At 43.0% G+C, this 26962-nt stretch overlaps 1 protein-coding gene across 1 annotated transcript; it reads right to left on the minus strand.

Annotated features, from left to right (window-relative positions):
* Positions 1–3854: 3854 nt before the first annotated feature.
* On the minus strand, positions 3855–25734 carry SV2B (synaptic vesicle glycoprotein 2B). The gene is made up of 12 exons (XM_042824495.1): positions 25218–25734; positions 17084–17264; positions 16733–16884; positions 15003–15136; positions 14332–14421; positions 12463–12573; positions 11348–11436; positions 10756–10920; positions 8110–8243; positions 7444–7644; positions 4974–5133; positions 3855–4038 (listed from the first exon to the last, which is right to left on the minus strand). Exons 1-12 carry the CDS (start codon positions 25732–25734, stop codon positions 3855–3857), a joined length of 2118 nt encoding a protein of 705 aa, XP_042680429.1.
* Positions 25735–26962: the final 1228 nt, after the last annotated feature.

Here is a 26962-nt window from a genome sequence, read left to right on the forward strand (position 1 = left end):
AGAAGCAGTGCTGCACAACCGAAGTAAAGAAATAGGAGGACAACAATCAGTTTAATCTACAGGGAATACAAAGAGATAGAAATCTTACTGTAATTCCATTGGTCTTCTACAACAGTAATAACAGTGCTTTGTGTTCCTCTAAATGTCTGTTTCTGCATGCTTGGAAACCCAGTAATGAACTGCTCCTGTGGATCCCAGTACTCTGCACATGAAGACACAGTAGACCAGGTCATGTCCTTGCATCTTTTCCATGTCCCTGGCTGACTGGCTGGGCTGGTGTGCCACATACACATGAAGAAGTCCAGCTGTCCTCAAGAAGAGGTCTTTGGGATTTAAGGCAAGTCCCCTGTCTCAGTCCTCAGTGCCCTTGTTCATGAATCTGAGGAAATAGACCTCAGCACTGGGGTTGTGATCAGCTGGAATATTCCTCTTCTCTATGGATAGTCCAGAGACTCAAAACCCCGAGACAAGGAGACTGTTCACTGTGGCAAATGTAGGCAAAGAGAACCACCGGAGGGCATGCTGGCCCTTGCGCTGCAGTATAATGCTGATTTTACAGTAGAAAAGAAGCTGAGCCATTGGAGGAGGTGATTGATGGAAATTTTCCATGCACGGTGCCTGGTGCCTCGTGGCTTGGGCTCAGCACACAGCACATAACTTGAAATTCAGACCCATATGAAAACACAGACAATGCTGAGGGGGCTGCACCCAACAACCGCTTTGCTCCTGAGAGCAACAGTGTGAAGCCTACCATCATTTGGATCATGGCAATGCCTATAAAGAAACGTTGAGAGTGTTCACTGTGTCTTGTCCATGCTGAAGTTGGCTGGGAGGTGTCAGAACATGGCAACTTCACCTCCTAGACATGGTGTCTAAGAGGGATCACATGTGTTCTCTATTTCTTACAACTGAGAGTGATTGGAGCCCTGGGTGATGAACTCACATTCAGGCAGCTAAGCTGTAGGTGTCTAAGCTTACAAAGTTTCCCTCTGGACCTTCCTTCCTTCTTTATTCACCGTTGTCTTTTTCCAGGCCCTGCTGTACTAGCTGCCATGTATGTTTGCCTTTCATTTCTGGTCATGAACTCCCTGGTCAAGCGTCAGGGATGGGAGCATCAAGACCCACAAGTGACATCCCCTAGCTCTGGAGTGACTGGCCATGTGTTTTAGGGACACAGCCACGTGGGTAGCTGGGGTGATATTGACTGCAACAACCTATTACTCTTTACTTGTTCCAGATAATTTCTGGAACAAAAGGTTTACCAGGCAGATCATGTGGAACAGCCATTCTGTAAAGAAGATAGGTTTCAAAGATTGGATGACCTTTCCAATTACAATTTCTACCTCCTTAAGAAGTCGATTTCTTCCTTCTCAGAAAACCAACAAGGAAACTTTGCAAAATAAGCCATGCCATTGGAGCCTCTGAGCAATGTCAGCGGAGAACACAAATAGTGAGGTTTGCTGTCAGAGCCCTGGATGTGTATATATCTAAGAGTGCTTCATAAAATAAATACAGAGAAGTTCTGGCTCCACAGAGCAGCACAACAAAATAACCCTGACCATTAAATAAACTTCCCCCCACCCTGTCCCCGAACTCAATGCGGTCATCAACATGCAGAGCCAAACAGAAAGGATGGAACATAAAGACCGTGGTGATGTTTTGTGTTGAAATACATATTTGACTGCTTCTCACCATGCAAAAGTACCAGGCGTTCTTAGAGGAAAAACACACGTTCTGGGTTGTGGTTCTCAACAGAATCTGTGATCTGCTGCCAAAGGACATAATTACATTCCCTCCTACCTTACAGAAGGAACCTTGCTGTTTTGAAGACAATCAAAAAGGCCCTAAGCTACCCATAAAATGAAGAAATGAGGCATAATAAGCCCGGCTATTACAGCGGTTTGTGATTTTATCAGTTTTGTAAACCTCAGAATAAATCTGTAAAAATCCCAAATAGCCCATTGGAACCTAGCTGCTCTTTAAGTGCTTATCCCCAATTGACACGAGGATGAAAGTGATGCTCTTTAGATGGCTTTGTCTCATTCGCAAGGATTTGCTTCTTGTGATCTCACCCCATTTTCTGCCCTTCACCTGTCCTGTGCTGCAGGCCCATACTCAGTGTCACAGCTGTGTAGGGGTAGACATGGTGTGTGTGTGACCGCCTCTGTGCAGCTGAAGGCAGAGGTGTTAGACTGCAGTCTTGCTGGATTTCAGCATAGCACTGCTTATTTTTCTTAAAAATAAAAGGAGAAAAAAAGGGATCCAAAGAAAGGTAAAAGGAAGGTCACGAGCAAAAGTACAAAAGAACCTTTTGTGTCAGAAAACATCCTGGTGAGATAAATACCCTGCATTATGCGACCATTTCTGATCAATTCTGGGCTATCACTGAGCTTGTCCAAAGGATATGATTAGCACTATCTACGTATTTACGAGCATGAATGTGTTATTTAACAGTGGGTGTTTAAGTCTTGCTTCCCCCAAAAATATATCCAAAAATACACAGCTCACTTTTCTTCCAGGTGCAACAATAAAAGGGGCATGTGAAATTCAGAAATGGTCTTCACAGGATATCAAGTAGAACTGTCCCACCTGATGGAGAATATAATCTTATGTACAGTGCAAGCTTGCTGTGTGCATTGCCCGTGTAACAAGTTAAATGGCTATAAGTAACTGTGCTTACAGTATTTCAGTGAGACCCGAATATGTAAGAAAATGAAGCATCATATTCTTTAACTATTATGGCTAAAATGCTGGTAAATTCTCAATTACCATGTTCTAGACATTAGAGAAAAAGTCTCCTATTTACACTGGATAATATGTACACATTTGGTTTGTGGAATGCTCCAACATCAAATCAATTTCTCCTCCATGAAAGTCCATAGGAAAAAAGAATATCATCATAGAAATATATAGTCCCAGTCATCAATACATTTAAATATTTGGTGTCTGGATATAAAGAACAATGCATCACCAAGTTGGTTGTAACTCCAGATAACCTTGAATTACTAGGATTAGATTTTAGTGCCTCTCTTAAGATATTTTAATAGTGCAGAAATTTAAAATCATGAATTTCAGTAGCTGATCACTTCAGTGTGTGCACGTACGTTTGCAAGTATGTGAAAATACATATATATATAATGACATATATACTTCTCTCCCAGACCAAGAAAGCGCCTAGCAATCTGTATGCTCAAGTGAAGATAGTAAAGGGCTTTGAAATCTTGGTTCTTCTGAGAGAGCTGAGCACCCACCCTCAAATCCTTCAGAACTCTCTCACTCTTTAAGGTGATGACCCCCAAATCAAGACAGATAAGGTCACTAATCACATCTGCAGCTCTGGACCCTGCTGCTGGATGTGATCTAAAGCAGGTTTGTTACCTGCCTCCCATTCGGTTTCCTTTCACAGTTGAGCACAGTGGACTTGAGTTGCCAGGGAGTGCTTGGCAAGGCAGGCAGGGTCTCACAGCTCGGCAAAGGCAGGCAGGATCAAGGTTTGCTCTCCTGTCGGACACGCGTGCAGGCACACGCATGCAGAAAGCCACTGCTCCTGTCCTGTGTCACTACACTGGGATGGAGTGGGAAAGGACAGGATCCCAGTGTAGGCAAGATTAAACCCAAACAGCAAAGCTCTGCAGGGCATGTGTAGTAGCTGCATGCACCAATTGTGGCTGTAAAAGGGTCGGATACTAAAGGGCTTCATTTTTTATCCCTTTGGGCTCTTCTTTCCCTCTCTGCCTCCTCTCTTTGAGGTATCGACAAAACAGTAGATAGAAAAGGACATTTTGATTTTTCCAAACATGGCTCTTTTTAGTTCTTCTTCCACGTTCACCCCTGACCCCCCTGGCCTCAGTTGCTCACATCAGGACCTGGTCTCGAGTCTCTGGGAGGCGCAAAGCGAGCAGGCCACCTCCAACCAGAGCAGAGGAAGCCAGAAGGATGGGAACCACCTTGGTTATCCCTACAAAGGAGGCAAAGATTGAGTTCCCCAGGATGGCACCAAACTTGCAAAGCCCATTGAGGATGCCAAAGGCTGTTGCCCTGTGGGGAAGAGAAGCAGAAAGCAATGGTTAGGGATGTTCTTGGCATAACTACAGAAAGTCTGGAAAAATTATTTTGTGAGCTATAGATTGGCTTGGGTTGGAAGGGACCTCAAAGATCATCTAGTTCCAGCCCGCAGTGCTTAAATGTTGCTTAGGCTACTTTCCTGGCAAGTAAAAAGAATAAATAGTAAATAGATATAACTGTTCTGCATGTCTGTATGATTGAAGAAAATGTACGTGGGAATTCATTTCTCCTCTTATCTCAAATTCTTCCCAGCTCTTGAGTTGCCCCTTATGGCAGCCTTTGGCCTACTCAAGGAAAGCAAGACACAACCTCTCTAGAATTTGTTGCAGTCCCTCTGGGCTGTCACCAGAGAAACAAACAGGGCTCTACTGCAAACCCTGATTCACCTAGCAGCTGAAATCATTCTGCCTTCAAAGTACAGTTCTCCTTCACTTCTGGCTCTTTCCTACAGCTTGAAAAGGCAAGAAGAGTCTCTTATAACATTTCTGGCAGGAAAGCACCATCTGCATCAAATCCTCCCAAAGTTTTCTACTCCGTCTTGTCTCCCAGATTATTCTGTGCACATGATTGTCTCCTTGTGGAGGAGAAGACTGTCATGGCAATGAGCTGAGATGGGAGGATACAGCCTGAAGGCCAGACCTCCATGCACACACATAGGAATGACAGATTTGCTGTATTTTATCTGCCTGTTATCTGTGTACACCCACCCAACTCCTGCATGCAAGCCACCATGCATGCAGCATTATGCTTACAAATGTCTGTGCTGATCCAGTCAAGCCACAGGACTGAGCCCTTAAGGTCTCATTAAAATACAAAAAGGGAAAATACAGCTTGCCTCATATTTCCATCAGAAACCAAGCAGCCAAAGCCACATTGTCAAGAGTGAACAGGAGAAAAGGTCTGAGCACCTTTTATCTGTGGGGTAGAGCTCTACAGTGATCACGTCCAGGGCGTTCCAGGCGGCGATGCTGGCCCCGCAGAAGAGGCACTGCCAGCCGATCATCGCCGATTCGCTGTTGCCAAAGAAGAGAAAGAAGCAGCACACTGCAGAGATCAGCATTGAGCCACCTGCAGGGGAGCCAAGAGAAAGATGTTGGCACTGGTTTCTCTCCTCCATAGCCAAGCAACCATGCTGCTGATAAAGATGGTTTTCAAGTGGCAGCGCTTCACCCCAAAATGAATGAAATCTATACAGATCTGTACGAATGCACAAGTACCTTGATGCTGCCTATCTGTCCCTGTCTGATGCTGGAAACCTGCCCGAAAATGTTCTCAATAACCATCTGATCTTGCTGATATTCCCGTTCTACAGAGGCTCTGAAGACAGGCTTTTCCAGGCAGGTTTCCAGCATCTCAGACTTCCAGATGGACCCAGGAAGAGCAGAGGGAAGTAAACAAGTCGGCAAGGAGAAAGAATCATTGTGAAGGTTTTTCAACTTGAGTTTTGAGTGAAGAGCTAGAGCAATTCACATCAAATTGAAATCACTTGACACATTTCTAGACTCAATTAGGATAATTTACAGTCGATTGTAAGAAGCACTTGAGGTCTCTTTTAATTATAAGAACATCATTAGATTTCATGGCACATTTGCACAGGAGCCATAATTTTATGAACACCATTGAGGGAGAAAGTGAGAGCATTCATGCTCAGTTAGCCACAGTTCAGATTCAGGAATATTAATAGCTACATCACTGCATTCTTCCCCAGTTGGGAATTTTCACCTGGAAGAAGCAATTTTTGCAAAATCAAAACTATCTTTCACTTAACAGTTCTTTTGCTGCTGAAATATCTCCATTTATGGAGTTACCAGGAAACTAAATAACTTCTTGTTTGAGTTTTTAAAATTAATTTGACACCAACCGAAATAATTTGGATGCTGAACTGGAACTAAAATGTTTCATCTTGGATATTATGTTGTATTTTGCCAGTGCAGAGCCCTGCCTATGGAAAGCTTCCATGCAGGACCCCATGCCCACTTCTTTGGTGCCTGCCCAAACTGCATCCCTCACTGCACAGTGTGGATATTTCCTCTGCTGAAGAAGTACAGGACTTCATTGGGGTCACTGTGTGTGTACCAGACCTGACATTTGGCACAGGAGAGAGTTTAGTGGAACACGATAAAACTGAACTGAAGTCCCAGTGAGGCACATAACGCAAAAGAGAAATTCAGTCTTCATGTTAAGCTGACCAGAAATAATATGTTCAACAGAGTGCTACGGGTGGGATGCCAGAAGGCTGTTTCAATCGAAAATTCCATAGTGAAACGTTTCAGTATGTCGTTCCCAATTTTTGTCCTGTACTTTTCATTCTGCAGCAGAAATAAGCATTCAGGTTTCCAGCTGTCATCTCAATTCCAGATGAAAATACTGAAACGCTGACATGTTTGTGGGGTGGGCAATTTGATTCTCATTCAGTTTAATTTATTTACTGCAAACCCTCTGGTTTGTTTGGGCCTTTTCCAAATTCACTACATGAAGGTTCATTTTGCCCTCCCAGTGTAAATTCCTGACACACTGACGGGGTCATCTTCCATACCTTTACCCATCTGAGTGTGGGGCTAAACAAACTAAAATTCCCACTGTAATCAGAAGAGAGACAGGTGAACTCAAAAGAGTCTCATGTTTTCCCCCTAAGTCACATCCCTGATTTTGCTAAGCTCACTTGTCTGTCCCTCGAGGTATTATTCCATAGTACCTGGGAGAGCCAGATTTTAGCCTTGCAGCAAGCAATCACAGAAATTTCCAGTGGAATCATAAAGCTGATAACTTAGTCCCGTATGGCTAAAGAGTGATGTTTGCTTGGCTGTGACATGGTCAGTTAATCTACCATATGTTTCCTGAAGCTTCTGTAAAATCATTTGAAAATCAGAAGCCCCAAAGAGGGAACTCCTGGGCTGTCAAACAGCTACAGCAAATAATTTTTGTGAATATTCATTGCCACAAGCAAAGTGTCTTATTTATTTATACATAATGCTACGGACATGAGCATCAACTCAGCAGCACCAGATGGTCCTGCTTCAGCTCAGCCCCTGTGGTGCTGAGCACTGGATGAACACAGAGGGTTTGACATTAAAGTCAAACTAAGAGAAAAGGCAGATGTCGCCAATCTACAGTAAAGATAGATGGGAAAGTGAGGAGCAGGTAACTTGCCCACTGCCACAGAGTAGATCACTGGCAGGAAGAGGAATAGAACTGAATTGTTGTGAGTCACTGTCTGGTGCCTCACCCTCCAGTCTTTTTACTCTTCTGCTCCATTTGACGTGGGCATGATTCATCTCCACCTGAGCCAGCTCAGCTTGCCTCCACGTGCAGCAGCACAAGGCCCTGGCCCCTTGCAGAGCCACGCTCCCATCTGACACCCACTACATCCATACTCACCGATCATCTTTATCCTCCCTATTTTGTCCATAAGCAGTGCAGAGATGATGTTTCCTGGCAGCACAGACAGGCTGCCAAGGAAGCTGACTAAGTAGATCAAGAAATCATTGTCCTCCTCAAAGTCCAGATGGCAGCCTTCCTTCTCCTTCATGAACGTGGTGTTTATCAGCCTGCAGTTGATGAATTTGTGTTCATAGAGATCTGTAAGAGAAATGGCCGAGGAGTTTATCTGTTAGTGGCACACTCCTTCCAGATGCTTTGGTGCAAATACAGAGTTAAGCAAGAAAAGGAACCAATGGGAGCATCCTCAGCCTCTGGGGCATTGTGAGTGATGACACATTTTAGTGACAGGCTTATGCTCATGTGGAAAGCTAACTCAGTTTATGAGAAAACAAATATATCTAGTTAAAATATAAGGGGAAAACCCTCTTTTTTTCCTTTTCTTCTTTTTTTTTTTTCTTTTCTTATTTTTTTGTCTCCTAGGAATGAGCCAACCATAAAGATAAAAGCAGCTAGTCTCTCAGCCTGTCTTCACCCTCTTTTTCCATCATCACCCTCATTACACAGTGCACACGCAGGCACACAGATCCCTATCATCCTTTCTCCTAGAATCTGATGAAATAGTTCCTAATCACAGAGATGAGATCATGTCAGGAATCCCATTACCAGTGTTGTAAAAGACAGTAGAGATGATGGTGCAGTTTTCAAAGAAGGTTTCACTGGATGTCACGTCCTCAAAGTAGCATTCTTCAAATAGCGAATCCTCAAATCTCACCTCCTTGAATTTCATGCCAATAAATCTGTGGGGCAGAAGGTAGAGCTTCACTCAGTGCTTGGAGATACTCTCTACACTGGATAACAGGCCATCCTAGTTTAATAGACAGAGTACTAATGACAGTTTTTAGGGTCACTTACAGAAAAGGTCTTGCTTGAATGCACAGCTGTCCTTCCAACAAAATCCTTCTGTATTTTGTATTTTATTAAGAAACGGGGCTTTGAGGAGTTTAAAAGATGGATCTGTTGGAATTTCTGGTTGTTTCTCTGTCTCTCAAAGTAGTCATAAGCAAGAAGATGTGTTTCTGAGGCTGAGTAGACATCAATCCTCTAACTTTCAGCGCTAGTCTATCTGAAGAAGACATAATTTCACCCTGTGTGTGGCATTTTCTTTGTGAGCTGACCTTGTTGCCTTCCTTATTCAGCCCCTTCCTCAGGCAGAAATAAAACCAGACATTATCAGGAGTCCATGTGGCCATTTGGTGAAAGGTTTCTGACAGTTGTTTAAACTCACAGTGATTTTTTAAGGAAAAATGCAGTAAGATTTCCTGGGGGAGGTGTACGGCCTGTAGCCATCTCTGTTCAAGGACCATTGCATATCATGTAAAGAAAACAGATTACACCAAAAATAATCAACAGTGTCAGGTGATGGATTTCTCCTCTGATGGGAAGCTTGGCACATCTGACCTGCCTGCCTGAAGGATGACACAGTATTGATTTACCTGTGAGCTTTTGCAGGGACACTGGGGAGATGTATCAGTTAATGCACAGGCATGTACAGGAAGATGTAAAGAGCTAGTAAGTGCAAGCATTATTGCTTTAGCTAAGGAGGCCACAACTGTCACCAAATAAAAAGGCTTCTAACATATACCCAGAAGCTTAATTGAATTGAGCACTTACAAGACAGTCTAGCGTGATGGCTATTTACAGCATGAAGAGAACACTGCAGGGCTTATTAGCTGTGGCTACTAACAGATATTATTAATGCTTAGAATGTAACAAGAAGACTACTCAAGTCTTTTGCACTGTGCAGAAGGTCTCATAGGTTACAGCAACACTTAAGCTGTTCTGCATTTGCTCAATAATAGCCTGTGATGTATGTGCTCACAAAGGCCCTTAAAAGTCCTTTGCCTGCAGATTGCTTTCTTAACATCTGTCTTTAAAAGAGTCATGCAGCAACAGCCTGGTGTTTGATGGAGTTTTAACTCACAGGCAAGGGCTAGAGGGAAAACTGACCTATAAATTATAAGGAGATATGCTCTGGACATTGCTGGAATGCAGTTTGATCATATTTTGAGTTATTAAATTGGAGAAGACAAAAGCAGCAGTACAATGATACACACCACAGTTTTATGAGTTCATCCTGGAAGGTGCTGAGCATCCTGAACTCCAAAGGAGGTTAGGGAAAGCTGAGGATCTCCTCTAGGATAAGACCAAAGTCCTCAAATCCTAAATTTGGCCTCCACCCACATCTCACCAGACTTTGGCTTTTCTGTAGGCAGGGGCATAGGAATTACGGGGCTAAGTTTGCACCATCAAGCACAGATCCTTACTGCAAGAAAGGTCACAGGGAGGGTGTAGGAGGTCAGGATGGGGTCCTCCATTAAAGTCCATAATCTGTACATCAAGGAAATTGAGATAAATTGAGACAGCTCCTGAGGGGAAAGATGTACCTGGATGGGCAATGAAGTGTGGCTTCAGTTATGAAGACTAGAATAATAAATTTTTTGTGTGACCTCCCGCATGGTGCAAAGCAGCTGGAGTAGCAGCCTTTCTAGGCTCTCTGCAGCAATGAGATCACTATATGATAAGGGTATTTCCCCACTCATTACTTTGGAATTCAGAAAATAAAAACGACCTGCTACACATCACTAGGATTTACACTGCTGTGGAGTTTAGAATGACCAGGGTCAGGCTGGATTCAGGGAAGGTAAAAGGGAAGAAAATGATGATACTCTCCCAGAGTGCCTTCTCTGACTTCAGAGCACTAAAACAGAAGGTGGCACATGCCGCGGGGAGATGCTGCTCGGCACAGCAGAAGCGCACCAGTACAATCAGCCAACACAGACTAATGGGCTGTGGGGTGGAGACCAGGGAGAAGTCGTTCCGAGGTCTACAACGCAATTTGTTACCTGCAAAATGCAGCAAAACAACAGTTTCCTTTGCGGTGGTTGGCTTTGTTGCTCAAGACCAGTAGATGTCAGTGTGTGCTAAGGAAAGAGAAGTCACCACTGCATCCCCACGTCCCTGGTGCGCCTCCTCGGGTTGGAGAGGCGTCTGAGGCAAGGTATGTGGAAAGTGGGACACCAAAGACTAATAGTCCTGTGGAAAACTCCCTGTAGGATTTGCGGGAGGCAGATTGTGTATCCAGAAGAACAACAGAGATTTACAAGTTTGTGGGAAATGGAAAAAAATGAGCTTTCTAGAAATGAGGGTTACTTTTCCAAATGCCTTGTGTATGTTGGTGGATCTCATTCCCAGTTCCTCTCATGCCCTTTGCCCCATCAGCATCAATCAAACCGATTTCTGTTCACTTACTTATCATTTCTGTATTCCCCGTTTCTATGGATCTGGTTTTCCAGGGTGAAATTAAAGGTGAAGTGTGACACTTCTTCCTCATCAAAGACCTTCACTCGGGACTCATAGGCCTCTTCTTGGAGATAGCGGATCATGTCAGGGAACCAGACAATAAGGCCATAGTAACTATAGCAGAGTGGGAGAAATATATTAGGGACCCTGGCACTGAAAATATCACAGTGCTTTTCCAAAAATCCACTTCATAATTTGTAAACCTGCTAAATTGCTATTGCAAATAAATTTCTGATGCAAATCCTTGCTTAGGTCTGACAGGACCAAGAAAAAGTCTCCCTTCTGTAACATGCTGCTCTCAGATGCACACTGATTCATTTTTGTTCACCTAAAGCAATGCAACTCATTTAAATTTTAGGGACAGTGAATCCTTTGCTAGAAAATACAGCAATGTGCTATATCCTTGCTGCCCAAGAGACCAGCAGAACAGCAAAAAATTTGGAAGCTTTCCTCGAAAGACGGATTTCTGCAAGTGTGAGGCTGTAGTATTGAGACTCTAAAAGCTCTCTAGTTTCCCAAAAATGTTAAGTAAGTACCTTACCTTAAGGCCATAGTAAACCAAACCACAGCCAGCATCAGCGTGTTCATCCTGTACTGGGCTGTTAAGCAATATAGCACGTTGTCCCAGACCTACAAATCCACAAGAAAGAATCATCTGCAAGGAAACCCTAGCAGAGACTTACAAGATTAATTTCTGTGTGCATCATAGATTCTATATTTTCAGTAAAAGGGCTCAATGGGGGATGATCAGATGCATGTTCAGGGTTAGTTCAAAATTATGTTTGTCTAGATCAATGGTTTACAGAAATATCACATGTTCAACTGTGTGCAAAGGTCTTTAATCTGTACAGTGAGCTGGTGTTATGATGAGGATCCCAGACCCTCTGACAGTTTTGTCTTTTCACCTGTAGGTGTGGCCTCAGGGTTGCTTTCAAACCGAGCTCTGAAGCTCATTGAAAAGCAAAAATCTCAACGTAGATGGTGCTTTAGGAGGGGTAGGATAAACTCAGGTAGGGATGAAACCAAGAAGAGCAAGACAGAGAGCAAAGTCTTCTCTTGAGCTACAGCAGGAAATACTGCCAGGTGCATACAGGTAAATAATTCTTCGTGCTCTTTACTTGCCACATAAATATAACAACAACATAGCACCTGCATTGCAATTAGTTCAGATGGACTCTCCTTTATTTGAGGCTCATCCTCTTAACAGGAATAATCTAGCAAGTTTGTCCACAAAGTTTTGCCTAGGTATAGGTAAGCATAGCAAGTATGAGGGGTTAAATTAGCTGAAGACATAATGTGAGGTTGTTATAAACTCAGTCTCAGCAGGAGCAAGTAGCAAGCACTCTTCTCAATCCACTGCAGGTGGTAAATTCACTTCGGCTTAGAGGAGAGGGAATCAATATCTATCTGCTCTGAAGGAGAGTCAAGTACTTGGGGCTGGGGCTGGAAGCTCTGCCATTAGCACAGCTTGACCGCCGTGCTGCTCACAGGGGCATCTCAGGGTAGTGTGGCATCTGCACATGCTCACATCTGATGGAAACTGCAATCAGCGTGCAAACAGAGCAGGCTTTTTGAGGGAGAGTGAGGCTTCCAAAGCCCAGTGACACTGAGCCCTGAGCTCAAAAGCTCCCATGGGATGGGTTTGCATCCCTTTACCTGTTTGAAGGTGGTTGTGATTCTGACCAGCCACCGCTGGTACCAAGTCCCTGTTGAGCTTTGAATTTCAATGAATTCATCAACTTGCTTTGGAGTTTTGATATAAGAAACCTAAAGAGGAAAAGAGATTGAGAGAGAAAAAGAACATTGACCCAAAGTCTCCATAATCAATACTGGGTTTACACAGTCTTCTGAGCAGAGTTTCAGCCTGATATCCCTTACTATTTTTTTCCTGAATGTGATCAATAGACATTAGTTAATTAATTTATTTACAACAAGAGTTTTTATTACAGCAAGAAATCTTCCTGCCTGCCCTCCTTCCATCCTGCCTTCCTTCTCACCTTCCTGCCTTCCATCCCTATATCCTTTCATCTTTTCTCTCTCTCTCCCTCTCTGAAGTAGTTGAAGTGAATTACATCCACTTTAGTCTTTTGTACATTGGTTAATATGACTATGCATTATGCTATTTCTGCATCCTTTAGATTCCTGCTTGAAATAAGGATTGAACAACAGTAAAAATCATCTTTGTGATCAGCCATTTGTATCTGCATCTCATTGTGCCCCAGGACCTCCTTCTTAAATCGCAACTGGTATTTCTCATTTAACACCTTTTCAGAACTTCTGGCAGAATATCTGCATCAACTGAAGGCGTGGATGGGAATCTTTGCATCTGAAAATGCATCCAGTCGTGATTTGAGCCCACATCATGCCATCATTTCTCTCCACCAAAATAGTCTGAATTTTCAACATTGAATGCTGACTAGAAACCTTAAAAACGAGTCCTGGAAAATATTTGCTCAGTAACTTTAAATGGAGGATATGCTCCAGGAAGCCACAATCTGTTTGTAAATACAAGGGAGGTGAAAATTCACTGAATAAATTTCAGAGTGTGAACGAGTGCCTTGGCTCGGCTGTGGAGTCTCTGTGTTCCTCTTGTTGGCACCGCTTAAATGTCATCTCTGGGAACTGTCCTGGTGACAACTGACTCACCACAAGCTGCAACTTCTGGCCTATCAGAAAACCACACAATCTGACAGTTTGCTCCACACCAGCCCGATGTGCCATCCGCTCATGCCAGCAGATGCCACTCAACTTTGACTCAGCCTCGAGGTATAGCGCTTGGCTCAGCTCAGCCCGCAGCACCATGACGCCATTGGATGGAGCAATGAGCATGTTTTAAGTACAAGTGCATCTCTTTTTCCTCTTTCTATCTGTCCTTTAAGAGTATCTGTCTTCTTAAATTTAAAAGCATAAATCTAGATCTATTCCCCAGCTGGCTTATCGGGAGTCTACAACTGAATTATAGAAATCTGCAACTAACCCCAGCAAACACCTTTTCCCTCATTTTGCTTATAAATCAAGACCCCTGGTGAGGACTTTTTCAGAAGCAGCAAACTAATGAGAAGTAACCACTCACTTCGCTTTCCCTGGGAGAGATTAAAGATTGGGTATGAGGCAGATGGAAGCTCATTAGAAGGTACATGAAGTTTAATCAGAGTTTGATTAGAAGACGGAAAGGAGAAAGAAGTGAGTCAGATCTCCCACATGGCTAATATCTCTCTTACTTGGTTCTAGTCTCTTAGAGCAAACCGATTAAGTGTACGTGTAATTGGAAAATCACTGCTCGGAATGCTGGAGTGAAACACCAGGGATGAAGAGTATTCACAGCAATTCACAGGATTGACTAATGATTGAAATAGCAGGCTGGCATTCAATTTGAAATGTGTTAAGTGCATCTCAGAGTGCTGATTGGTGGGAGTGATCACAGTGAAAGGGAGATTCCCAAGAAGGAATTAACAGGTGCTGTGCTTCACTGGGGGAGTTATGCCCATTTTTTCTTTTCTATGTCAATGGTTTTGTAAAACTCACCGTAAACACTCTCTCTGGCTCACCCTTGGCCCGCATGTTGGTGTCATGAACTTGCTTGAGGATCATCCAGGCTTCATCATGCTTACCCATCTGGAAGCACCAAGGGAAAGGAAAATAAGTGTAGAGAGGAATCAGTTCTACAGGTCAAATACACCAGAGAAGACCCATGAAGCATGGCTGTTTGAAGGGCAAAGATCTGCAGGGATGGTTTGTGTGCACAGTGCAGCACATCTGTGCTGAGGGAAGGAGTTGCCCAAAAACTGGCTGGAGCAGAAGAGGAACAGATCGGGGAAGAGGAGATGTGTGAGAAGACCTGGACTTTGTTCCCATCTCTGCTGAGGTCTTGCAGAGATGGTACTTCTATCAGGATTCACCTGTTACATGCCCATACTCAATATGTCTTTGTTGGATACAAAATTTCTGGAATTCTGTGCCTTCTTCTGGTGCCACGTTCAGAGGTAACCACTCACCACCCCTGGACTAATGTCACAGTCTGCAGCCTCTGGGGCCGCAGCAATCTATGGAGATACTTTGTGTGTGTAGGAGTGCCTTTGCCTCCGAGCTTGTACTGAGTGTTTGATGGGACAAACAAAGGGAGATGGTGACACACTAGGGACCAGCCATCCTCTGCTAATGGCAGGCTGTGATGTTCACATAAATCATCATCTTACCTCCAGCAAGAACCGCGGGCTTTCAGGCATGAACTTCAGTGCTACCAAGGAGGCGATACAGGGCAGGGAGCAGACCAGAACAAAGACTCTCCAGCTGTGGAAGTGGTACTTGGTTCCCATACTGAACCCCCAGCCTGGAAACAGCAAGAGCCAACAAGTGAAAATTCCAAGCAGGCAGATTGATTTTTCTCTTGTAAAGCAGCTCTGAACTTTACAGCCATGCGTGACACGGCAACAGGTTGAAAGTTTGCTATTCTTAGTAATGATGGCTTTTAGAGGCTCAGTACCATGTTCAGCAGATAATAGCAAGTGAGTTCACATTCATTACAGAAAATGGAACATCCTTGCTCAGGCTCTGCCTTTTAAAAAGCTCCTTTTATCTCTGAGTATAAAAATCACCTAGCAATAAGAATAGCTCCATGCAGCTGTAGGCAAGTCAGAGTGGGAAGGGGCAGAGGAATCAGGGCCAGAATTTATTGCTTCTCAGAAATGTCACCAAAAGTTTACAGAGGTTAAATTTCCTCTGATCTGAAAGGCACATTAGAAGCAGTTCCTTTCCATCTCATACCTCACACACATATTTCACTATTAACAACAGCAAGCTAGGAAGACAAGATTGTTTTTCCAAAATTGCAAAATCTGAGCTGAGACTCAAACTCAGAAGAATCAGGACCATCATCCAGCTTTTGGGATTCCCTCTTTCCTGCCTTTTCCTGATACGTAAGCAAGTCCTCTGATAGTACAGCATCATTCTTATGTTGTTCCTGTAACAACATACACCAGTGCAGATTCTTAAAGCAAAAGATGATTAAAGTTAAAAAAAAAAAAAATGAATAAAAGCCTTTTTTTCCTTTCCCTGGGCTCAAATCTGAAGGGATAACAGCAAAATTGTATCCAGAAAATAAATGTAATGTAAATGCAGACTTTTTTTTTTTTTTTAAAAAAAAGAAGTGTATTGATAGATAATAATAATAAAAAGTCATTGCTATGCAGTAACTTTGTATATTTGTTCCAGCAGTCTCTGTGGTATTGATCAGAACCAAGAGCTTTATACTGACTGCATTTTAAACACAATAAAATGAATTGATAGGTAGATAAATGTTTTTTTCCTTCCTGGTCTTTGTCCCACTTTTCCTCAAACAGAATCTTTCAGACAGCTGCTGTTGCTGAATGCTGAGTGAATTAATCTTTTCCAGGAGATATTTGCTTCAGGTGTTTTCCAAATGTACGCATATGAGCTAAAAGGAGGACATGAAGTTTTTTTGCTCTTTGGAGCACATTTCAGAGTCCACTTGGGTACAGCTCTGCACAGGGGACCCAATTCACTCCTGAGCTCAGGTAGGTGGGGCCGTGCCTGACATCAGGCCACGGCATGCTGGGGAGATGCCACCAGCTCCACAGCCCCAGGAGTGGTGGCACTTATCTAAGGAAAGGAATGTGTGCTGTTCTCACTGCTAGCATTCATAGCACCCAGTAATTCCCCCATTAAATTTCCTTACTATTGATAACTGGATCACTTCTTTTGCAGTGTGCTACTACTTAGCATCAGTCAATTAATCAATCAGCCCCCTTATTAGACCTTCTGTGCACACTTCAGATATTTACTGTTTTCAATACCGTTCATGCTTGGATGTGTAAGGTCTGACAAATGTTAACTTGTGTGGGTTTTGGAGTAGTGTGGTGGTGCAGGAAAGTGGTGCTGTCAAAAGCCAAAAGCACAAAACCATTACCGTAATGTGGGATGATGCTCCACGCCATTGCTGAAGCAAAAATACCACCGATCATCCAGAACATGCACAGCCAGCTCAGGTGCTCACCCCTCTTCTCACGAGACAGGAATTCAGAGAAATAGGCAAACACGATGGGGAGGGATCCCCCAATACTGAGAGGAAAAAACAGCACATGGAAAAAATGAGTTTTCTTCAATGTCACGTGGATAGGATTGTTCAGGTTAGAACACCCGCAGATGTGGGTCTGCTGTGTCAGGACAAGGGCAAATGATTTCAAACTAAAAGGGGAGAGATTAAGACTGGATATAAAATAAAAGTTGTTTTGATAAGGATAATTCACCAGTTACACACCCGAGGCCTGAGATAAGGCGGCAGAAAAGGAAGAATCCGTATCCCTGGACAAAAGAGGACAGGAAGGCGAAGGCAGCATTGATTGCAAGTGATATGATGAGGCATTTCTTTCTTCCCAGTTTATCAGCGAGGCCACCCAGCATGACAGCCCCCACCATCATTCCCAGGTAGACTATCAGGCCTAGAAGACAGGAAGAGAAACACTGAGTTTGGTAACACCATCCTCCTGCTTGTCAGGTGGAAATGGTTTGCTGTCCCATACACAGACAACACCAGCTGCTGTTCCCTTACATTACAGCCAGCTACCACTTGAGAGAGAAATAAAGATGGAAATACCACTGAAGGCCTCACAAATAACATAGTTATGTCAATGACAGGCCAGTTTTGTCAGGAACCAGCATTCATAACGCAGTGAAAGGTCTCACCTGGCTCTGCATGCCAATTATGACTTCTTACTCTCAAAAAAAAAACACCAACTATGAAGACAAAGCTTTTCAAAAGCAGTGCACGCATTAAAAGAAAGCTACATACTCCCATTCTTCCCAAATGAGCCATCTCAGATACCAGAAGCTCTATCCATTTGTGGAATCTAATTCCTCCATTTTCCACTCGTGAGCTTTCACCACTCCCTGCAGCATCACATGGTGCAATATAGACATACCCACATTTGATCAGACCCACATCTTTCTTTCCCGACCTCTCTGCTCACATATCTTCTGCACGTAAGCAATGGCCAGGCATAAGCAGCTTAGCATGCACGTGTCCCAGCTGTGTGCCACCAACGGTACAACAGAAGTCTGATGCCTTAACTCCGCTCACCCCCCTGAGTGCAGTGACACTGAGAAGCTGTGAGAGGAGAGAGAGGCTGCTGCAGCATGGATAAATCTCTTTGTGTGTTACCCATCCTGCCCATGCTTCCTCTGGAGCACATCGCCTCTCTCTCTCTGCTTTTCCTAGCAGCATTTGAAAGGATCAATCTATTGCCAATCTGACCTGTGCAGTGCAGATGCTTCCTGTGTTACTGAGCCAACATCTTATGTCTAACTAAAGGACAACTTGCAGAAAAGAATAAAGCCTTGATCTGAGCATTTCAGGAGATGGAAGAACCTACAGTTTGCCTTGACCGTTTGCTCTGTAGAGTAATTATTCTAATGTTGTTAAAAAAAATGAGTTCATTTTAATTTGACTTCATTAGGTCTTCTACCATGGGGTCCTCAAAAGACAGACAATTTCAGTGAGCATGTTTAGTGGAGACTGAATAAGAGAATAGGCTCTCTGTATCCAGTTCACTATATGATAGCAATTCTGGCCTAGAAGAACAAGCACTTGTCTTTAGCTTTTCTACTGAGATTTTCACCAGAAGGACCACCTGTTACATTGCCTTTTACTTTATGTGAGTAGCAGTGCAAGTAATGCTAATTATTAATGCTCACAGGTCCAGGGGTATCTTCTTTCATTTATTTTAACTACTTCCAAGATTTAGAGACTTCACTGAGCAAGAATATGCCCAGGAAGAACCACAAGGTACGGTCCTTTTGCTAGCAAAATGCCTGTTGAAGCCTGCGTGAGTTACGATAGGAAAAGACAACAGGATCAGATACGCAGCCCAGTCCACATGGCCAGAAAACGATGAAGAATAAAAAATTGTCATATATATCTATGTGTGTTTATATGTGTACATGTACATATATATATATGGAGAAAATCCCTGCATGGCAGATGTTCATCTAAAGCCTCTTAACAGAAAATGTCCCAGATTAGAAGGAGGTAGAGGAGGTTGTTACATTGATTTATTACAGCCAAATTCCCTGGCTGGTGCAAGGCAGGTGGTTCTGGCCAGGAGCTGCCTCAGGTAAGAGGGAAGAGTTGGATGCTCCTCGCAGCCCAGAGGTGGGTTTGGCACCCTGCTGCCTTTATCCTGCACTTCTCAGCTGTTTCAAGAGGCCAGTGCATGGCCACAGTTGTAGAGCCATCAGACTAGAAAATCCGTCCATTCTGCACTATGGAATGCACAATGGACTTCATTAATTTTTGGGTAAAAAACCATGTTGATAAAGTGATTTTTCACTCAGAGCCGATCTGAGCACTGCACACTAGCAGGATCACTAATTATTGATTCATACAGCAATGCAACAAGTAGGTGCTAAATGGTTCAGTATGGTGGCTGGGACCCAGAGAGGTGTGGAGTGTGCAGTGTTTTTTTGAGTACCATTAGGAGAATGTGGTGATGGCTGTTACCTTTTGAAGAAATCCAGCTCCAGGGTTAAGGGTAAATCTGAATAAGCCATTATTTGCAGGCAATTCTACAAGTAATGGAGAATAATGAATGCCTATGGGAAAGTCTGCAACAGCCTCCCATAAAACCTGTGGAAAACCAAAGAGCTGAAATTCTGAGATGAAATTTTGGGTTATGAGTCATGCAATGCTGAAATTATAAGGAAAATATGAGACCTTATTCCCACTGGAAAGGAGGTAGCATGTACAGAATTTTCACATTAAGAAAATTATTAGCCTTTATTGAAGCTATGTGCTCCAAACTAAAACAGGAATCTTGGTCATAAAGGCTGAGTTCTAGGACTGAAGAAGGTGAATGTGGGATGGCTATGTGTGTGCTAAGCTGTATTTTTACTATTTCAGCATAATTAGAAGAAAGCTCATAAGGGCTTTGGAAAGGAAAGGAGAAATTCAAGATTTACAAAGTGTCCATCACAAGCATGAATTACTTTTGTCTACCCTTAATGGAATTAAAGTTCTTAAAAATAAGTCACATCTGGAAAGTATCACTATCAAGATATGACAAGGGCTCAAGGGATAAATGGAAAATTCAAGCAGAAAACGTGATGAGTTGGTCCTGAATCCCTTCAGGCTGCCACGGAAGTGAGGAAGCTGATGGATCCCAGTGCAGCAGCATCTCACCTCTTCTCACAGCTCTGCACAGAGCCAGTGGCCACATGAACGTGGGAGTTCCTACCCACTTTCCAAGCAGAGGCCATTACCAGTACAGTAACAAGAAGGTTTTTGAAAGCATTTTGACAATCCTAAAGGATTAGGATCTTCTACATCTTGCAATTCAAACTGTGATAAAAACAAAATCCAAACACTTAACAGCAGAGCATCTGTTATACAAGGATGTACTTTATGGACACCGAAATTTTGTGATTCAGTTTTGAACTATTTAGAAGATGGATGAGGCAAGGCACAGGACTCAATACTGCTTGAGTGATTTGAAGAAGAAGAAATCCTGCTTGGCTTGTGCTCCAACAACAGCCAACATTTCCCAAAGGATTGGCTCTGGGCTGTATGACTTTTTCCCCTTCTTCCTGAAATTTTTTGTCTGCTCTTCCTTGTAAGATTATTACTGCTTTATCCTTGAATCTCACTGATCTCCTAAATGGGAATCACATCAAAGTGTAGTCCCATTGCACGTGTTTTGTTGATTCAACACCAAGAGAGAGACTCTATCTGCACTAATGGCTCCTCTACCTCTGAGAAATGGATTGTGCATGTTAAAGGCTTTCCATTTGCTGAGCTGTGGGGGTAGATACAGAATGGATCTGGCTGCAGGCACTGGGGGGATTCTGTAAGCCAAAGCTGTATGTGCGAATCCACACACATTTGTCATGGAACTGGAAAGGCAGTGCATGCCAAGCAACTCAGCCCCTCCACTGGGATTGTCCATCACATTGATATCCATAGGGCCATCTGGTCCCCCCACCCAGCCAAACAAGGTGGGAAACAGCATGGGAGCCATGGCTGGGCTCCTAGTCTGTATTTATCCAGAAAAAGAAAAAGCACTGATCTCTGACAAACGGATTAGGATTTAATGTCATATCAGGTGAATTCAGGTCAACAAGAAGATGAGGCCAGTTTTATCTGCACTGATAATAAAGCATCCTCTTTGGACAACTAAAAGAGGAGGTAGTGTTACACATTTGGTTTAATGGACTCACATAGACAAGCTTTAATATCTACGTAACTGCATGATCACAAACAGGATCTCTTTTTCTGGTTTTCGATCTAACTCTGCAAGGCTAAGAACCTGGAAGGTGATGGTCTCCTTAAAATATTATTATTATAACACCATCATAAGAAAGAGGAAATGTGAGCCTGAAAGATAGACTTTACTCTCAGCATGTAAGTGGATGTTTTGCAGTCATGGGCAAAGGGCTCACATTTTTCTTGTCTCAGTTTACTGAACTGCGAAATGATAACTGCAGCTCTGGAGCCTGGGAAATCTGATGATACAACTGTGCCTTCAGTTTTTCATATGCAGGATGTGAAAAAGTTGCAAACGTTACTATGACACCATCTTTTCTACTGGCTGTGTACTTACTGCTCTGTGCTTGCAAATACAAGATTCTGTCCTCTAAGGGGTGATTAACAACACTTGAAGTTGTGCATTTATGTGATATTTCTCCAAAGAATGATGTTGTGTGTCCTTTGGTTCATCAGCAAATAGAAATGTATAACTCTCTGTATGGCTGTCCGTAGCAAACACTCTGTTTCCAACAGGATGTATTATACTGAAAAGGAAAACTTTGTCGTAATAAATTTAATAAATGCATTGTTATTATGACTGTTGCTGGAGAAAGCTCAGCAAAAGTAGATCTGCAAGAGGAATATATGAAAATTATGTTGTGAAAGGTTAGCAAGCCTACACTGAATGGCTAGTTTTAAAAATGATAGAAATCAAACATCTAAAGCATACAGAGCTGTTGATGTTTTTCTTCTTATTTTTTCCTTTTTTCTTTTATTAAATATTCCTAAAGTGTTCAAAATAACAATTCACATCACAGAAAAACTTAAAATACGTTTTGTCCCATGAGGGACAGTTAGGGCTAAAATAGCTGTTAATTTGCATCTGATGTAGATATGTTTATTTTCAGAACAAAATGTAAACGTTTTCTAAGAGGTGTCACATTCGTTTCTCACTTTCCATGAAACACTGTGGGCATCTGTTTATTTGTAACTTTTTGCATAATTTGGCCATAAATTGCTGGATATTTTTCCACTCTTGCTTTCTGAGGGAGGAAAAATATGCAATACACTGAGTATTTAACACGAAATGTCCTTTCAGCAAAAGCTGACCTTTGCTCAATTAGTTTTCAGTGGGTAACTACTCCAGCTCCCATTTGTTCCCTCCTATTTCTGTAAGTTCAATTAGCTACTTGATTTATTTCCCATATTTTCCTTCCTGGCCTCAGTTGAGGCCTTGTGGGTGTATATCTGTGAACAGCTGCCTGGAAGCAACCCTCAGTCTACCTAGGATAGTCTGATTACTTTTCCTTAGCAAACATGTGTTGAGACGAGCAGCCACCTGGGAGCAATCAGATCACTGTAGACATCTATGGCTGATGGTGATAAAGTAAGGGGCAGTAGCATCTCTGTGGATAATGCCACTACGTCCCTAAAACCCAATGGCAAGGAAAGGAAGACTCGCACCCTCTCCAGTCAACGCTCTCTCCATTCTGTGCAGGTGCACTCTTGCAAGATCATCAGTACACGTTAGGCAGAAATTGAGGACAAGAGTTCTTTGCTGGCCACCATTACTGTGGTAAGTCAGCTGTAAGGATCATTGAAGCCTGGGCATTAGCAAGATTGATTTGTGACAGCACGACACATAGACAGACAAGGGAATGGGAACCACGAGGGAAATGAGCATATGTTGGAGGCTCTGAGCTTTGTGGGCAGATATCTTTTTCTTGTCAGTGGTGGATGGGTGCTGAAGCTAATCCAGGAATGGTTTTGAGGAGGATTGTTCTCGTTTCCATCAATAGCACTTCCCTATCCTGCCACCTGCAGCCATGTGCCCACTCTGCTCTCCTTACATCCTCACTTCTCCATGCCCTTGAGCATTCATTACTCATGTCAGTGAACCACTCTGCAGTCTAACGCTTTCTAAGCTCTGTTTAATCCCTTTTCACAAGGGATCATTTGGTAAACCTCAGATCTAAGAGAAAACCTGCATCAGAGGAAGATCCCAGTGGTAGAAACAATGTGTTTAACCAAAGCCACTGAATCAGAGACTAGCCTTCTGTGCAACACCAATCAGTAACAAGCAAGTGTTATTGTAAATATCTGCTTTCTGGTCTTCTTAATCTTTCTCAAACCAAGATGAATCAGTTGATTTTGTTCTTAGGCAAATTCTTTCTTTTTGTTCATCTTTAAGTAAAAAATACAGTGTGCATACAAGCTTTGACAGGAGAACCTTCAGAATAAACAAGACAAGGACAAAAGAAATAGTTCTGCAAAACCAGGTTCTCAAAAGCACAAAAAGGCACAAGAAGAGTGCTGTTCCATCATTAGGAATTCCAGGCCAGCTGAGTCAGTGTGCAGTGAGCTGGAGCTCAAGCTGCATACGGATCTAGATATCTCCTTGCTTATCCAGAGCTCATCAGAACACCCTGAACTTTCAGCTGTGCAAATGCTGAGCTAGAAAAAGCATGCAAAAAAAAAGAGCTCCGTTGGGAGATCTCTTGTTCTCTCTTAACTGTGGTTGGGCCAGAAATACTTCAAAGATAGATTTTCCTTGTGACATTTGAAGTTTTCTGTCTCTGACATCAACTACGGAGATGGATATTTATGGGGTTGGAGTTTCAAAAGATCTCAGCTTTTATATATAGTCACCAGAATAAATGACCTGCTTTTCAAAAAAGGTCTTGTCACTGAAAAGGCACCCATAGGGATCCTGGTGTTCCATCGGGAGCTGGTGAATTCAGAAGTCCCTTTGAAATCAGGATTCAATTGTAAGCAGTTCACTTTTATGTATCTGACCTGAGCTATTTTGAGCTAGAAGTGTGGTTTGTGAAACAAAAAATATTACCAGACCCTTGCAGGCACAAAACCAGGTACAAAATTGGCTCACTATGGAAAGAAGCATCCTGATCCTCAAATTCAGAGAAGAAAAAAGAAGGTGCAGGAAGGAAAACCAAATGAAGAAAAAAAGTCTCTAGGACCTTGGTGCACCAAGCTGAGAAGTCTATGTAAGGCTAATTGTCTATTGCCTTTGATACATGAAAATAATGCAAATAGAACGGAGTCAAGGTCTAATCCAAAATCCACATTTCCCCTCTTCTGGGCAGAGCTTCTGGCCCAAATGTATGCTTAGCAGGCCCGATGGTTTCCCTGCAACCTTGGTGCACATTCCTCCAGACACACCATCCCCTCCTAGAGCAGTTCTATCGAAAACTACTTTATTTTCCTTCCAGATGTGCTGTACTAAGCATAGCTGGCTCTCACTGCAGGACACGCTGGACACTTTCCTGGTTCTTAGAGATCTGGGAGACTTCTATTCCTCCTATGGCTTATTATGTGCAAGGGGAAAAAAATGCTCATCCAACCTTTTCCACCCATACTCACAATAACTATGCCTTTGTATTTTGACCACAGGGAGGTGTCAATAGTGATGTCGTTAGTAGCCTGACCCTTTAATCTCCATTCAGCACATTAATCTCATTCCACAGACCTAAGAAGAAACCTTCACAGGCAACTTCTGACCCAGTGCATACTAGCAGTGTGCTCTGGCCGAGAAGTCAGCGTGCAGGACCAGCTGCTCTGATCTGCCAGCTGGGACTTTTTGCTAAATGAAAGGTGAACCTGGATGCAGTGAAAAACCAGAGTGAGGAAGCACTGAGAGACACAGTATAATAGCAGATTGATCCAGACCAAGAGCATCCCTGTCTGTTACATCCATCACACTCAGAAAGTACTGCTTTGCAGACTTCTGATAACCATTTAATTTCTAAAAGCACTGAAAATTGCATCATTATATGCTTAAGCAGGAACAGTCACACGTAAATTTTTGTGTATTTGATTCTGAATGTTCCTAGGAGTTTTGCCTTGTGGTCCCACTTGCTGTGAGCTGCCTGGCCCAAATCCAGCCTGTGGTGGCCTGTCCTGGAGCCCATCCTTAAGTTGGACTGAGGTGTGGTATGGTTCTGTTACTGCTTTACAGCAGCTGCCTTCACAGCAGTAAGCAATCTTCTTTTGAATCAGATCCACCCAGACACAATTATGCATGAGATAAAACATTCTAAAAAGGGCCCCCAGAAGGTTCTGTAGCCAGTTGGTCATGAGAAAAATATATTCTAGGTACTGTCAGTTAGATTAGAAGAGCTGCTCAAGTGGCACTTACCTAGCATGCCTTTGTTTGAACTGGACAAGCACATATCCTTCTCAGCACTGGGCAGAACAAATCCAACCACAAACAGCTCTACCCCATCTGCCATCAGCGCCAACCCTAAAACAAAGAAGAGGGTCCACTGGAAGCGTCCGTGGCCACACTCCTCAATGATGTTTTCATACTGGTGGGCAAGCTGCTCCTCATCCTCCATCCTCTCTGCCATAAGGTCAGCACGGTCTCTGTACTCATCATCCATGGCAGGAGCTCGCTTCTTCTGCTTGGCTTTAATGTCATCTGGGTGCGGAATTCCTTGGTATTCCCCCTCATAGACCTCATCATCTTCATCATGGCCTTCTGTAACATCACTCTGGGCATCTTCTTCATGAGTGGGTTCATCCCCACCACGGTAGTAGCCATCGTTGGGTGCGTACCCCTCGTAGTTACCATCCTGGTACCTGTAATCATCTGAGACTTGGTTTGTCTCCCTTCCCCCTTGGTAGAGGTTTGTGTTTCTGTATCCATCATCCATTGTGAATGCAGATTTCTGAACACTGTATGTAGTTATTCAAATGTATGTATTGATTTGTGCAATTTCAGGTCTCAGTTACTTGAGCATTTCTTCTCTTTTTCCCTTGTAACTAATGTGATGCACGGCTTCCCAGGCTCAGAAGGAGAATTACTATATAAAGTTTCTCTCTGACAGTCTCACACAGCTTTTGATAATGCTTCACTTTTCAGCTGTCATGTGTGGTTTGCTGGCTTCTTCCTTGCTTTGGGTAGGAAGAGCTGGGGCTGCTGTCTGGTGAACAGCAAGGGAACAGCAAATGGCACAGCCAGGGAGCTAGGAGGACTTGACAGGTTTGTCCTGATTCATCATGGAGGTGAAGGTCATGTCCTGAAAAAGGAAACAATAGCAAAGAGAGAAAGATAAGCTTACAAGAACACATGCATTGAATTTAACAGCCAACATTTTGAGCACACATTTTCCATTGTGAAGAATGACAACAGAATGTTTGGGGAATGCTTTTGCATCTGCAAAGCCCAAAGCTTCAGAAAAAAAAGGAAGAAAAAAAAAAAAAAGCATTAAGGGTTGCCAAACTAATTGGAAACGTAGTGTAGAATATAGAGAAACCTAAAGTAGATTGCAAGGTCCAAAATTCTGCCATTCCCAGAAGTTCTGCTTCCCACACATGCTGTGCTGGTTTCTAAAGAGAACAGAAGGGTACCAAGCTTGGTTGCTTAAACAGAGATTTCTGTTTCTACATGTGTTCCTACCCAGAGCAAGCTCATCCTGAGTACCTATGATGGCTAATATCTTAATGCCACAAAATATGACCTTGCTTTTCTCTCTCATCCAGATCCCAAAATTAATTTTATTTGATGTCTTCTCTGTTTTTTCTCTGGTGTCTCCCCATCTGTGTGACAGATGTACAACTAATAGGCTGTGTCTGCCAAAATAAAGTCACCTAAAGTCATACTGAGCTCTGTTCTTTCGTATCAAACTATCAGTGGAGAACAATTTTCATAGAGAGCAAAAGATAAAGCTAATATGGAATCACTGCTCTCTACAGGGAAAACCAAGGGAAGCCAAGTCACATCTAAACACATTCTCATTTTAGACACCTGATTTCCATTATTCTTCAAGCAGTTTTGAGCCAGCTGGCTCTCCAGTGTTCTCCTGCATTTGTTGCTGCACACAGCTGTGGAAAGGAGGTTTGGACAGAGATGCATGTGAGAATCACAGCACAGTCACGCTA

Source organism: Centrocercus urophasianus, unplaced genomic scaffold (assembly GCF_019232065.1).
Source record: "Centrocercus urophasianus isolate 14NV4802_14NV808 unplaced genomic scaffold, USGS_Curo_1.0 seq_23, whole genome shotgun sequence".
Taxonomy (NCBI): domain Eukaryota; kingdom Metazoa; phylum Chordata; class Aves; order Galliformes; family Phasianidae; genus Centrocercus; species Centrocercus urophasianus.

What these genes read in the sequence shown, in the direction of transcription:
- SV2B (XM_042824495.1), bottom strand. Translation starts at nt 25,734, where the DNA reads ATGGATGATGGATACAGAAACACAAACCTCTACCAAGGGGGAAGGGAG. An exon ending in CGCCTTATCTCAGGCCTCGG is followed by an intron (nt 16,885 to 17,083) that starts GTGTGTAACTGG and finishes TTTTCCTCTCAG; the next exon opens with TATTGGGGGATCCCTCCCCA. An exon ending in TACTGTCTTTTACAACACTG is followed by an intron (nt 7,645 to 8,109) that starts GTAATGGGATTC and finishes TTTCTCTTACAG; the next exon opens with ATCTCTATGAACACAAATTC.